The sequence below is a fragment of the Pimephales promelas genome, chromosome 21 (genome assembly GCF_988280905.1).
Source record: "Pimephales promelas chromosome 21, fPimPro1.hap1.1, whole genome shotgun sequence".
NCBI lineage: Eukaryota > Metazoa > Chordata > Actinopteri > Cypriniformes > Leuciscidae > Pimephales > Pimephales promelas.
Window position 1 is genome coordinate 24,800,492 of NC_142789.1, and position 12,618 is coordinate 24,813,109.

The following is a 12,618-nucleotide window of genomic DNA, read 5'->3' on the forward strand; positions in this document are numbered from 1 at the left end:
CCAGCATGGGGCAAAAGCCACACGTGATTAATACAAATACTTTAGCCATAATATGTTTTATAAGAATGTCTTAATACTTGTTCAAAACAATCACTTTAGCCAAGTTTGTACTATTTTCTGTTTATTTTGATTTAAAAAAAAAAACCCATTTTTGTTCAATAAATATACAGTCTTTAAAATATGTTAATATAAAATATATATTTTAAAAATACAGAAACAATCCATCCATCCAATTTTTTTAAATATGATGGTTTCATTATAAATATGGGGATTATTTCCAATATGTGACCTTGGACCACAAAGCAGTCATATGTGTCCATTTTTTAAAAATTGTTTGGATTGGACAATATTTGGCGGAGGTACAACTATTTGAAATGTTGAATTTGAGGGTGCAAAAAATATTGAGATATTGAGATAAATATTAAAAAAATTTAAATAATGAAAAAATTGTCTTTAAAGGTTTCCATTTCTGTTGGCTAATGTGCTGCATCCACTAACAAAAATAAAATTTTGATATATTTAAGGTAGGAAATTTACTAAATATCTTAATGGATCATGATCTTTACTTAATATCCTAGTGATTTTTGGCATAAAAGAAAAATCAACAATTTTGACCCATACAGTGTTTTGTTGGCTATTGGTTTTGTGGTCCAGGGTCACATATGATATTTACCATCTGAATCTAACCATCTCATGTCAAATCAGCCAGCTATTTATTATCATATTAATTATTGTGCCTTTTGCCCCAACAGAAGGGTCGCCTTTACCCCAAAGACCACACTTTTACATATTATTCCATTATTAAAAAACATTGCTCAAATTATGAACAAAACTGATAATCATTAAGAATACCTTTGTCTCAGAATATTTGCAATAATTTTAGCTATTCTCATTTGCTACTCAAATGCAGTGGTGGAAAGAGTACTGAAAAAACATACTCAAGTAAAAGTACCATTACATTCCAAAAAATGTAGTGTGAGTAGAGTAAAAAGTACTTGTCCAAAAAACTACTTGAGTAAGAGTAAAAAAGTAGCTTATTTAAAAGTACTCAAGAGTAGTGAGTAGTGAGTACTGAGGTGCGGATTCTACCCCTTATAATAAACACTGTGCACTACAATTTATTAATTAAAAAAAATGCACATTCTGGAATTCACATTATATTTTGTTCTTTGTAACAAAGATTGAAGAATATCTATCATCCATCTTTTTAAAATGCATCAAATCAGTACACTCATCACCATTTAAATTATATTATTTGGGGGGGAAAGCATTTAAAATTAGGCGAAAAGCCACTGGGCCTGAGCATGTTATTGTTGCACATAAAATATCAATATTCATAACTGCTCAAATAATTCAAAAACCTTTAGAAACTCATATAGTTCATAGTTCAGTATATAGTTCAGCATCACACACCAAGAGATGGGTTAAATAAAATAAAAAATACCCAATTTCTCTCCAAAATGGTACCAATGTTAGTCTTTTGATAAATGAGAATCACTAATATTATCAGATTACCTCAACTAATGCACTGAAAAAGGCTAAGATAGTGAGCTAACACTAATTACACACTTTTATTCCATGCTATTAAATATGTTACAATTTAAACGTAAATGCATTGTTCTAGAAGGGTGGCATCATCCCTTTCATTTTACACGGAGCACTCACATTGTAATGCTGATAATATAATTTGTAAGGAAAATTGTGCATTAAATAGGGAAGTTATATCCAGGAAACTTTTACAAAAGAAACAAACACACTTTGTCTCTGAACTTGTCTCCTGTGATTGTGAAGGAGCGGGAATTCACCGCATTATGAACTCGTCTCGCAATTCCCCCAACCTCAGACCAAATGTTAGGCCATGTAGACTAGAGGCTGACATTTTTTCGGGAATCCCACGGGTCCCGGGATTCCCGTGGGTTTCCCGCAGGATGGGAGTCATCTTTGCTATTAATCACGGGATTTGGACGGTACAGGATAAATGGTTAACGGGAGCAGACGGGAGCGGGAATCAACCAATAGCAAAGACGACAAAAAAAAAGAAAAAAGTAAATGCACCATTTTGTAGTTTCCTTTTAATACGCCTAAAATGTAGTGAAATTAAAAAATAACTACACGACCCAGCCGTTCCAGAAGCCATCAGTGCTTTTTGTCACGGCTTACCGCCGGAATTGAAAGAGCAGTGATGGAGGGAGCTAATAGCCGCAGAGAAGTCGATGTGGCAAAAAAAAATGATTTACAGCGCAAAATCAGAAGTAATGACATGTCTATTAAGTTCACAGAACTGGTCGGAAAGTCTGAAAAATTAAGTATGTGAGAGTAGAATGTGACGGTGATAGCACGATGTACGCTGCTTGTAAGACATGCATAAAAGGGGGTCGCACACCGGACGAGCCGCGCCGCGCCGTGTCTAGTAGGACAACTCCAGGTAACGTATCGCTGTTCTATGTTAGGTTGTACTGTACAATTAAATACAATCATTACTGAGTCTGCAGTCTGAAAACTTTACCTCAGAGCATCTGTTAACTGACTGAATTGAGAATCTCAACTGAAAAATCCAATAACATCAGCAATTGTCATTCAAGCAGCTGATTTCTGTAAATGAATGCAAAACTAAATGTATATTACTGCATAGGGTGAAGTCAGGATACATTAGCAACGATTTGAGACAAAAATACTTTAAATTTTATATAAAACTATGTAAATGGCGCTCTGTGGCGCAGCAGGGTTTTGAACACGGTCCTGAGCCGTTGCTGGGCGCCGCGGACAGACACAGAATGTGTTCGAATTTTAAAGATTCTGTGCGGCGCTGAGCTTCTCGTACGGTGTGCGACCCCCTTTAGTCAAGTAGCAAGTGATTCAGGGATGAGCGGTCTGAAGAGGCACGCAAATTCAGGAAAGAATAAGCCATGTTGCAGCCTACACAGCAACATATAACTAAAATTTGTCTCATTATGCAAGAGCATAATTGATGAAAATCGTTTAAAATGTAATTAAAAAAACTATAAATGTAAACTGTAAATGTATTGTTTACTCAACAATAAATGAGTAAAATGCAGCTTTATGTGCTGTTTGGGTTTATTAAATTGTAGACATGGTGTGATGTACTGTTTTTCTTTTATTTACTGTCTTCCATTTTCTGGAGAAAATCTAGAAACTGGGGCTCAGCAGCTGGTCTAAAACAGGATGGATTGGAGAGGATGCAGAATTGCAGATTAAATTAAATTCTATGTATTAACTAAACATTAATTGAAGAAAAAATATATATGGGAGCGGTACAGGAGTGGGAGTCAGTTTAAACAGGAGTGGGATGGGAGTGGGAGTCAATTTACCAGAAGCGGGATGGGATGGGATTATTTTTTAAACTTGGGTCTGGGAGTGGGACGGGACAAGATTTCTTTCTATGGGAGTGGGACGGGACAGGAGTGAAAATCCACTCCCGTGTCATCCTCTAATGTAGACAGGCCAGCCTATATAAATATCATATTAAGCAGAAATGTGAAATGTACCTTAGCATATTAGAGGAAGACGCTGATATCTGGATTGAATTGATGCGTGATGAATGCGCAGCACATCCACAGCAGTCACGAGTAACAGCAGGAATAGGCGGTAAGTTTTCTATGCTTAATTTGAATTGATGACAGTCACGAGACCGATTACTCGATCCAATCACGTTGATGGATAAAAATAAAATTAAAACAAGCATGTAACGAGTAACGGCCACAAACAGAAGGAAAATAGCGGAGAAAAAGTACCGATACATCACTTAAAATGTACTCAAGTAAAAGTAAAATTACACAATTTTAAACTTACTCAAAAAAGTACAATTTCTGAAAAAAACTACTTAATTACAGTAACGTGAGTATTTGTAATTCGTTACTTTACACCCCTGCTCAAATGTACAACAAACCGATGTGTTGGAAAGACGCCTTTAGCCCCGTTGTACCACATCAATGGACATTTATGGTAAGTCTGAAACTGTCTCACTGTTTTTTTCATTATTAGTCAATCGGCCTGTTGGCAGGAACTTGTGCACTGGTCCTTTACCACCATTGGCTGAGTCTTGCTTCATTCCCTGTCAGAAACATTGTCCCCTCACGCCTTGGTCACCCTGGGGACCCTGTCTCCATGACAACTGTTTCGAACCCCAGGGGAAAAGAGGTGAGAGACAAAAACATCCCATAAAACCAGATCGCACACATTAGATTCCATTAGACACACTGTCCTTGGTTTCTCCTCGTACTAATGTAAAAAGTGTATGAATCTCAGAAGTGGGCGTATTTCTGACCCTAAGCTTTGGTGCCGCCCACTCATTGAGGCGACAGTGACAGGACAGCTGTATTCCTCTATTTTGTTCACTCGCTTTAAAGCATTTTTTTTTTGAGTTCCTTTTTTTATTTATTCTCTCGACGACTCGTATATCTCAGTGTAATATGGTTCACAGTTATATATATATATATATTTAAGTAACAGCGGCACAACTCACATATATTTGGCCGTTACGCTCCTTAGTTTGCCAGAATGTGGGAACAGGATCTGCTAAAACGTTGGCAATGAGCATGTTTCTCTTTGAGTCATCGCTGATGTGTTTTTTTATTTTTTTCTTGTTCCTCATTTTTTCAGGTTTCAGAATGAGAACTCGTTCTGTAATTACCGAGTCTTGGGTGGAGTTCGACAGTTGCCCTCACGTCAACGAAGCGATGATCTGCGATGACCCCTTCTGCTTCCAGTGGCGAGTGACATCACAGGGGCCATGTGTTCCACGAAATGGATCATGTGGCCCTGGATCCCTAGAACAGACTCTGGAGTGTTTGTCCGCCACAGGTACGTACAGTATGTGGCTCACGTCACTTATAGTTCACCTGAAACTGTTGTATGAATGAACCTGAATCTTCTCTTTTCCATTTAATGAAACTGAACAAACAAACAAACATAAAAGTAAGCAGTCCATAAGATGTCATATAACTGACATCTTGGGACGTCTTTTGACCATACGTCAACATCCGCCTTTTTAGGGTACCCTTAAACGTCGGTTATATGACGTTATCGGATCCTAACCTACCCCGTCACCTAACTGACATTAAAGGTAAAGCGTCAGTTGTATGACGGCCCGGGATCGTCAACCAACCGATGTTTAAGGGTACCCTAAAAAGGCGGATGTTGACGTATGGTCAAAAGACGTCCCAAGACGTCAGTTATATGACGACTTGGGATGAGACTGTGTTATATCCTATAATTCAATTCATTCAAATATTTAATTATATGTTGCCAGATTTTTTATTTTTTTGTAATCTATTGTAATGTTTTGTTCTGCAGCATTTTTGTCAGTATTTTTTAGGCAAATAAATAAAAAAATGACATCACTGATGACGTCCATCACTGATGAGTCTATTCTGGGGTGTATTAAGATTTGAATGTATGCAAATGCAAATGAGAGGATTTTCAGGAGGGAGCAAAATACATTTTTGTCTGGTCCTCAAAGCTATTTATGGCTTCAGAAAACTGGGAGCATAGCGTACAAGACATTTTTTTTTTTTTGGGAGCCTGACATCTCCCATATACTGTGCACTACTGTTCAAAAGACTGAGGTAAGTAGAATTTAAAAAAAAAAATGTAATTGATAAAAAATAATTGATTGTAATTGATCAAAAGTGACAGTAAATACATTTTTAATATGGAAGGTTTATGTTTCAAATAAATGCTGTTCTGTTGAACTTTTATACTGAAATTTTTTTTAATCCTAAATTCCACAAACTATTTTTTAACACTGATAATAATAATTTTTAAAAAATGTTTCTTTAGCAGCAAATCATCATATTAGAATGATTTCTGAAGGAGCATGTGACATTGATGACTGGAGTAATTTGCATCACATATTACACACAAGTGCACCCTAATTTTGAATTGTGATAGTATTTCACAATATGACCACAAACTTTTGAACAGTAGGCAATTCATTTTCTTTGTATGGAAAACAGCAGCCAAGGCATTCTGCAAATGATCTCCTTCCATGTTGTAAAATCATCTTGAGTAAATGCATGACGGTGATTAAATGACAGCTTTACAGAACTATCCCTTTAATTATCTTTCTCAATCCCATCCTTCTTCACCTCCCTCTAATTACTTTTAACCTTCTGTTATCCCCATCCTCAAACTCTTCAGCGATTCGTTATTTTTACTCACATAAGCAAATGATCAGCTGTCTATTAATCTGCTCTCATCTCTCCTCTCCTCCCAGCGGCTATGTGGCATATTTCTTATCTGTCTTATGTGCTTCTCGTTGAGATGAGTTTAAGATCAGAACAGACAGACAGATCCATGTCACAGTGTTGCACTGCAGTTTTGACACACAAATACACAGAGACACAAGTTTCAAAAAGCCTTAAGAGTCCTCTAAGGTTGGTAACCTGCCATTAAAATCAGTTTTACCTACTCCACAGTACACCAAAAACAAACAAATTATATCGATGTAACTGTCTGTTAAGAGAATAATGTTAAAAATGTTAAACTCCGCCGCTGCTATAGACTGTGCTAATAAATACAGGGAACAAAGTATAACTATTGCAATGCAATGAAAGGGTAGTTTGATTTTTAACATTATTTTCTCAACAGACATTTACATCGATAGTCTTGCATTATAATTTATTTGCTTTTGGTGAACTGTGGAGTGGGTAAAACTGTTTTTAATGGCAGGCTAGCAGTTACTGTTGACTCGCGCTAGCCTAGCACTGGCGAACTACAGTATGCAAATGGAAAGACTGGATGAAAATTTTTGAAAACTGTCGCCACTAATAAATAATACTAAGGCTCACTTGGAAATTCCGAACCACCCCTGTAAGGGGATTACTTCTGTGTGCGAAACATGTCCTGTTGTGGCTCGTCAAATGTCAGGCATTACTGGAAATGGTGCATTTGGAATTTTATATCCGACACACATATGCATTAAACCTGACAGCGTTATCTTCGCAGCATGCACTTAGAATGTTCTGCAAAATGCAAAGTGAAGCTGAAATGCCAGAGCCATTAAAGTTGAAGTGCAGTTGACTTAAAGCGATAATGTATTCTTGCTGGAGATTTGAGTTGTAATCACATTACACTTGGTTAAAGTCACCTTATCTAACTTTGTCATAACAACACTGCATTACATCCCAGGTGTTCAAAGAGTTTATAAAATGCAATCGAGATTTTTATGTATTCCATCATGATGATAAAATAGAATATAAAATAAAAAATGATAAAAAAACATGTCGAATACACAAAAAATGGCCAAAAAAATATATTGTTAATAGACATTTACATGCACTGTATTTTAAATATATTTTAGCTACCGATTTCCTCATTTTTGGACCTTTATATATACTGAATGTACAGTATGTGTGTACAGTGTGTGTATATACTGTATATATATATATATATATATATATATATATATATATATATATATATAGTGTATATACATAGTGTGTATATATATATATAAATATATATATATACACACACACATCCAAAATGCAAAATAAACCAAAATATATTTTTAATCTCAAGAATATATTTCCTTAAGCAGTGCTGTTTGCAAGATAAATATACATGGACAATATTTATATATATTTTGATTACACTATGAGTGTTGCCATGGTTTTTAGCACATTGCTTTATGTTTACTATGCTATTTTAAATGGTTTCTATGTAACTGCCTATTGGCCCTAGCAAATAACCTTTTGTTAAATACCCAGTGCTTCTGTCAGTGAATTTGTGAATTTATGATGATGATGCACTATTTGGCCGAGTTTTTGCTCTGGATGGACAAGTTTCGATGGTTCATTTGTAAAAGTTATCTCTACAGTTTTAGTGATCTGACTGCAAATTTGATGTTTATGAAGTAGCGTGAATTCTGCTGTATCGACAGTCCTGCAGTTCTGATGCTATACTATAATGCACTTTTTAATGCTCTAGGTAGATAATCACTCTGGGAAATTGCTTCTTCCAACAGTACAAATAGGGGGTTGTGTCTGCCACCGTGAAAAGAAAATGAAATAAACCCTTATAAAACAACCCCAAAAAAAAAAAAAAGATGATTACAGGGGTCATAAAAATACTTTTTTTTAGAGCTGGGCATCTTCAGACAAGAAAGTCTCTTTTTAAAAATGCTCAGTTTGTGCATTTATATCTTAGGCAACGAATATGGGATTTACGGAGATTGATTTTTAGGGCCTAACATCAATTGAAGAAATGTTGCCCCTCCTACATTTGAGATGTAATGAAGAAATGAACTATTGTGCCTCAATATCTGACTCTCAGAGCAGCGTCTGTAGGTTTATTGCTTGCCTTTAATCTTTGTTCTTTTATCTCGCAAACAACCTGAAGAGCATCTTCTACTAGTTGAGTCTGTGCTTGTGTATATGTGTCTATTGTTCATTCAAGTTTCACAAATAAAAAGATCTTCCACGAGATTGTATCTATGTGACAGAAACATAAATCCGTTATGACATAAATATGGTCATAATTATGATTAAAACAAGAAAACTTCTGGATTAAGTTTATATTAATAAATCATAACAACATTTAGTGAGGTTAAGGATTTAAAAAGTGAGTCTTGTTTTAATGATTTTTTTTTTTTTAAACATTTAGGACACACTTCAGAGTGTTTTCCACACTGAATTGAGTGAAGTTTAGCATTGATATTTTTTACTTTAGCATTCATTAGCAGATAATGATTTTCAAGCTTTCTGTTAATTAAAAAAGTGTCTTAATGTTGCCCAATCATGGTCTTTGAGGAAAGAATAGAGCAATCAGGATGCTATTAAACATCTTATTTGCATATTATTGTACTTTAATTAAAGTAAAGTGGTTGTTAGGTGCGAGATAAGGGGAAACTGAGAAATGTCTGTGCTTAGAACAAACCATGATAATTATTTCAATGTTCTAATTTTGTTTCTTAGCAATTAATTTAATTGCATATTTTCTTGTGTTGTATTGGAATAAGATGTTAATATGCTTGTTTATTAAGAAATTGATAATTTAAGATATTTAAATGTGTTATTCAAGAAAAGTGAGAAAAAAATAAACATATTTAATATAAAAAAAGAAAAAGAAAGAGAGTGAATAGGAACATTATTTTTTTCTGATCAGATGCATTTAATCAGATGTTCTGCCTTTATTTTGCATTAAAGGGGAGCCAGTAGATGGTAATCAATGCCCAGGAGATCCTCCCCCAGTCGGACAGCCATGTGAGATGCCCTGTCCTGGGGACTGTGTGCTGGGACACTGGGGTTCCTGGACATCCTGTTCCCAATCCTGCTCCAGTAAACACACAGAGGGGAAACAAAGTCGTTCACGTCTTGTTCTGGCTCTTCCTGGGAAGCGTGAGTTCAGTCAGATTAAACATTTGGAGTGTCTATTTACACACAGAGAAAATTGCCCACCTTGTTGGAAGAGGCATTTAACACTAACTTATGCAAAAGACATGCTGCAAAAGGTATATAAAGACATGTTGGAAACATAACATCTGTTGAAAATGTTGCAGAAAAGCTCTCGAACACTGGGCTTTATTAAAGTCCTTTTTGAGATTCTTTCAGTTTAATTATTCACAGTGCCTCTTTTTTTTAAACTCTAGACTCTGATTTACTCTGAGTACAAATCTCTAATCCCCATTTCAAAACGTTGTTTTGCCTTTGTCCTGTCATTCTTCGGGCATGTTTCATTTATGCTAGTCCGCTTAAATCAGGTCTTTTTCATTAATTATACATTCTTTTATGACACACTCATCAAGGACATACCCTGAATTTGACCCCTAAATCACATGGTCAATTGTCCTTAAAGTGTGTGTAAGTGTGTGTTTGTGTACACACGTGTATGTGTGTGTGTGTGTGTGGGTCATGGGATCATGAAATTGATTTAAAGTAACGGCTTTTACATTGACACCAAATTTATTATTTTTTTTTTAAATGCTGTTCTTTTTATCTTTCTATTCATCATAGAATCCAAAAAATTCGACAAAAATATCAGTGAGCACAACCGTTTTCAACACTTTTTTTGAGCACCAAATCAACATATTAGAAAGATTTCTGAAGGATGATTCTGATTAATGGCTGATGAAAATAAAAAAGTAAACTGTGATAATATTTTACAATATAACTATTTTTGCTGTAGGTTTAAAGGTGCATTGCACAAGTCTCTGAGTTTTTGCAGAACTACGCCCCCTCTGGCGACAAGCGAAAGTGTCATAATGTCTTCAGAGGTAATAAAGTTTTAAATCTGCAAGTCGTTTTAAAGAAAGGAGAGACATTTGAGTAAATTACACACTTGTGTGTGTGAGGGGAAAACGGGGGTAGAAAACTTTGGTTTTTGTTTCCATCTATCTCCATGTTGAACTGTTTTATGTGCTTACTGTATCCACTTATGATTGTATTATTATGGAAACACGTTCATGAACAATATAAGTTATTACTTTGTATAGGATCCCGTTTGAGCCCTAGAGCAGATCGGAGATCTCTCCATTTGTTGAAAGTCTTCTCGATGTTGACTCTCGTCTTATTCCGACGCCTTGCACTATACAGAAGTTTTATTTTCTTTGTCTTACGTGGAGTTTGCGTTGGGCTTTGGAATGAACTACAAGCCGGTCTCTTTGAATCCATCTTCTACTTTTGTGGAAAGTTGACTAAAGTTTTGTCGCTCAAGTTGTCTTCGCTGATACGGAGAATGGCGGCGAATACACAAACCTGCCAAACATAGCCAGGCGAGCGTGAACGCGCACTCTCAGAAAAAAGGTACAAAAGCTGTCACAAAAGGTACACTATTGTACCCAAAGGCTGCACATTGGTACCTTATTGTATACATATTAACACCTAAAATGTACATATTAGTACCTAAAATGTACATATTAGGACCTCAAATTGACATACTAGCTCCTGAAATGTACATATTAACACTTAAAATGTGCATATTAGCACCTAAAATGTACATATTAACACCTAAAATGTACCTAAAATGTACATATTAACACTTACTGTACAGGATTATAGAGGCAATCGCATTGATCAGAGAAGGGCTCATTCACCCCATCAGGCAATTGTTTAAGCATGTACGGGTTAGAAAAACTGCCATTTTAAACATGAAATGTTGTACAATGCACCTTTAATTAAATAAATGCAGGCTTGTTAAGTAGAAGAGACTTTTTCTTATAAAAACATAAAATATCATACCGATCCCAAATTTATACCCCAGTGTGTGTTTATATATATAGATATATGTATATATATTTCCTTTATATGTGATGTAAAATGTGCAGATGTATTCATTTGCAGAATAATCTATGAATAGGCCTATTGCAAATATGAATTTTCATTTAACTGAAAACTTATATGAGTTGTATGCCATATAATGTATGCCATAATGTAAATTAAAGTTGCAGTTAAATATGAGGGATATAAAAAAAGAATCCTGAGCTATTTAGTTTGGTTGTAGATGGAAAGCCATGTCCTCCGGCTCCTGAGCTGCAGGAGTGGAGAGCCTGCAGCACGCACCCATGCACAGTGCACTACTGGGATACTTCACCTTGGCATCCCTGTGTGCCAAACACCATCACAGACAAGAGTGACGCTAACAGCACAGCCCAGATGGAGAATGATGCCACCTGTGGTACGGGGGTACAGATGCGCCAAGTCACGTGCAGGAGAGCTGGGAACGGACACGTACTGCCAAAACGGTATTAAAAAACAAAATCTTTCCTCCTAACATCTGTGTAGACTTCTTTGACGATACCCTCTATCTCGTGTCTTGACTCTACTTCAGGTGTCCTGAATCCTCTCGTCCTGACACGATACGGTCTTGCCCGTTACCTTGCAAAACTGACTGCATCATCACACCTTTTAGTGAATGGAGTCCCTGTCCCTCTTCTTGTTTATCAGGCAATTCCACTAACCCTAACAACACATCATAACTAGATAAGCTAAATGTTTGGCCTTTTTGCATGTTATGCATTTTTTTTTTCTATACTTTGCTTCTTTAGTGAATGCTACTGCCCCAAACCAGTCTCGTCATAGGATTATTATCCAGAGACCCGCTAACGGAGGTCAAGAGTGCCCGGACACTCTTTTTGAGGAGAGAGAATGTGATCCACCTCCTCTGTGCCCAACGTACAGGTAAAGAGAGAGATGGTTTCATCATTTAAGTGGGAAAAGTTGGACATACTAAACCAACAAGCTAGCTAACAGGCAGTTAAATTGAAATGTATAGAAACAAACTGAAATTAAATGAATTCAATTACTGAAATGCTGAAGGGTTCAGTTATGATGTGTCAAAAGTCATTGACTAATGTTGGCGTTGTGTTTATTTTGAACGAATGCTCTACAATCTGCAATACTGTGAAATATTAATACAATTTTAAATAACTGTTTTCTATTTGAATATATTTTATAATGAAATGTATTCCTGTTATACAAAGCTGAAATTTTAGCATCTTTATTCCAGTCTTTAGTGTCACATGATCCTTCAGAAATCATTTTACAGTTGTGCTGCTTAATGTTTTTGTGGAAAATGTGATGCAGTTTATCCATGATTGTCTGATGAACAGAAAGTTCAAAATAACAGTTTATTATTTGAAATAGATTTTGCTTTACTGTC

At 35.8% G+C, this 12,618-nt stretch overlaps 1 protein-coding gene across 1 annotated transcript in view; it reads left to right on the top strand.

Moving 5' to 3' along the window:
- Positions 1-12,618, top strand: part of thsd7bb (thrombospondin, type I, domain containing 7Bb) — a 62,805-nt gene that overhangs the window by 29,366 nt on the left and 20,821 nt on the right. Inside the window, exons 6-11 of the mRNA XM_089125246.1 lie at positions 4,003-4,158; positions 4,621-4,821; positions 9,168-9,359; positions 11,461-11,701; positions 11,788-11,903; positions 12,005-12,137. Coding sequence (XP_088981372.1) covers positions 4,003-4,158; positions 4,621-4,821; positions 9,168-9,359; positions 11,461-11,701; positions 11,788-11,903; positions 12,005-12,137 — 1,039 coding nt within the window. The remainder of the gene's footprint in view (positions 1-4,002; positions 4,159-4,620; positions 4,822-9,167; positions 9,360-11,460; positions 11,702-11,787; positions 11,904-12,004; positions 12,138-12,618) is intronic.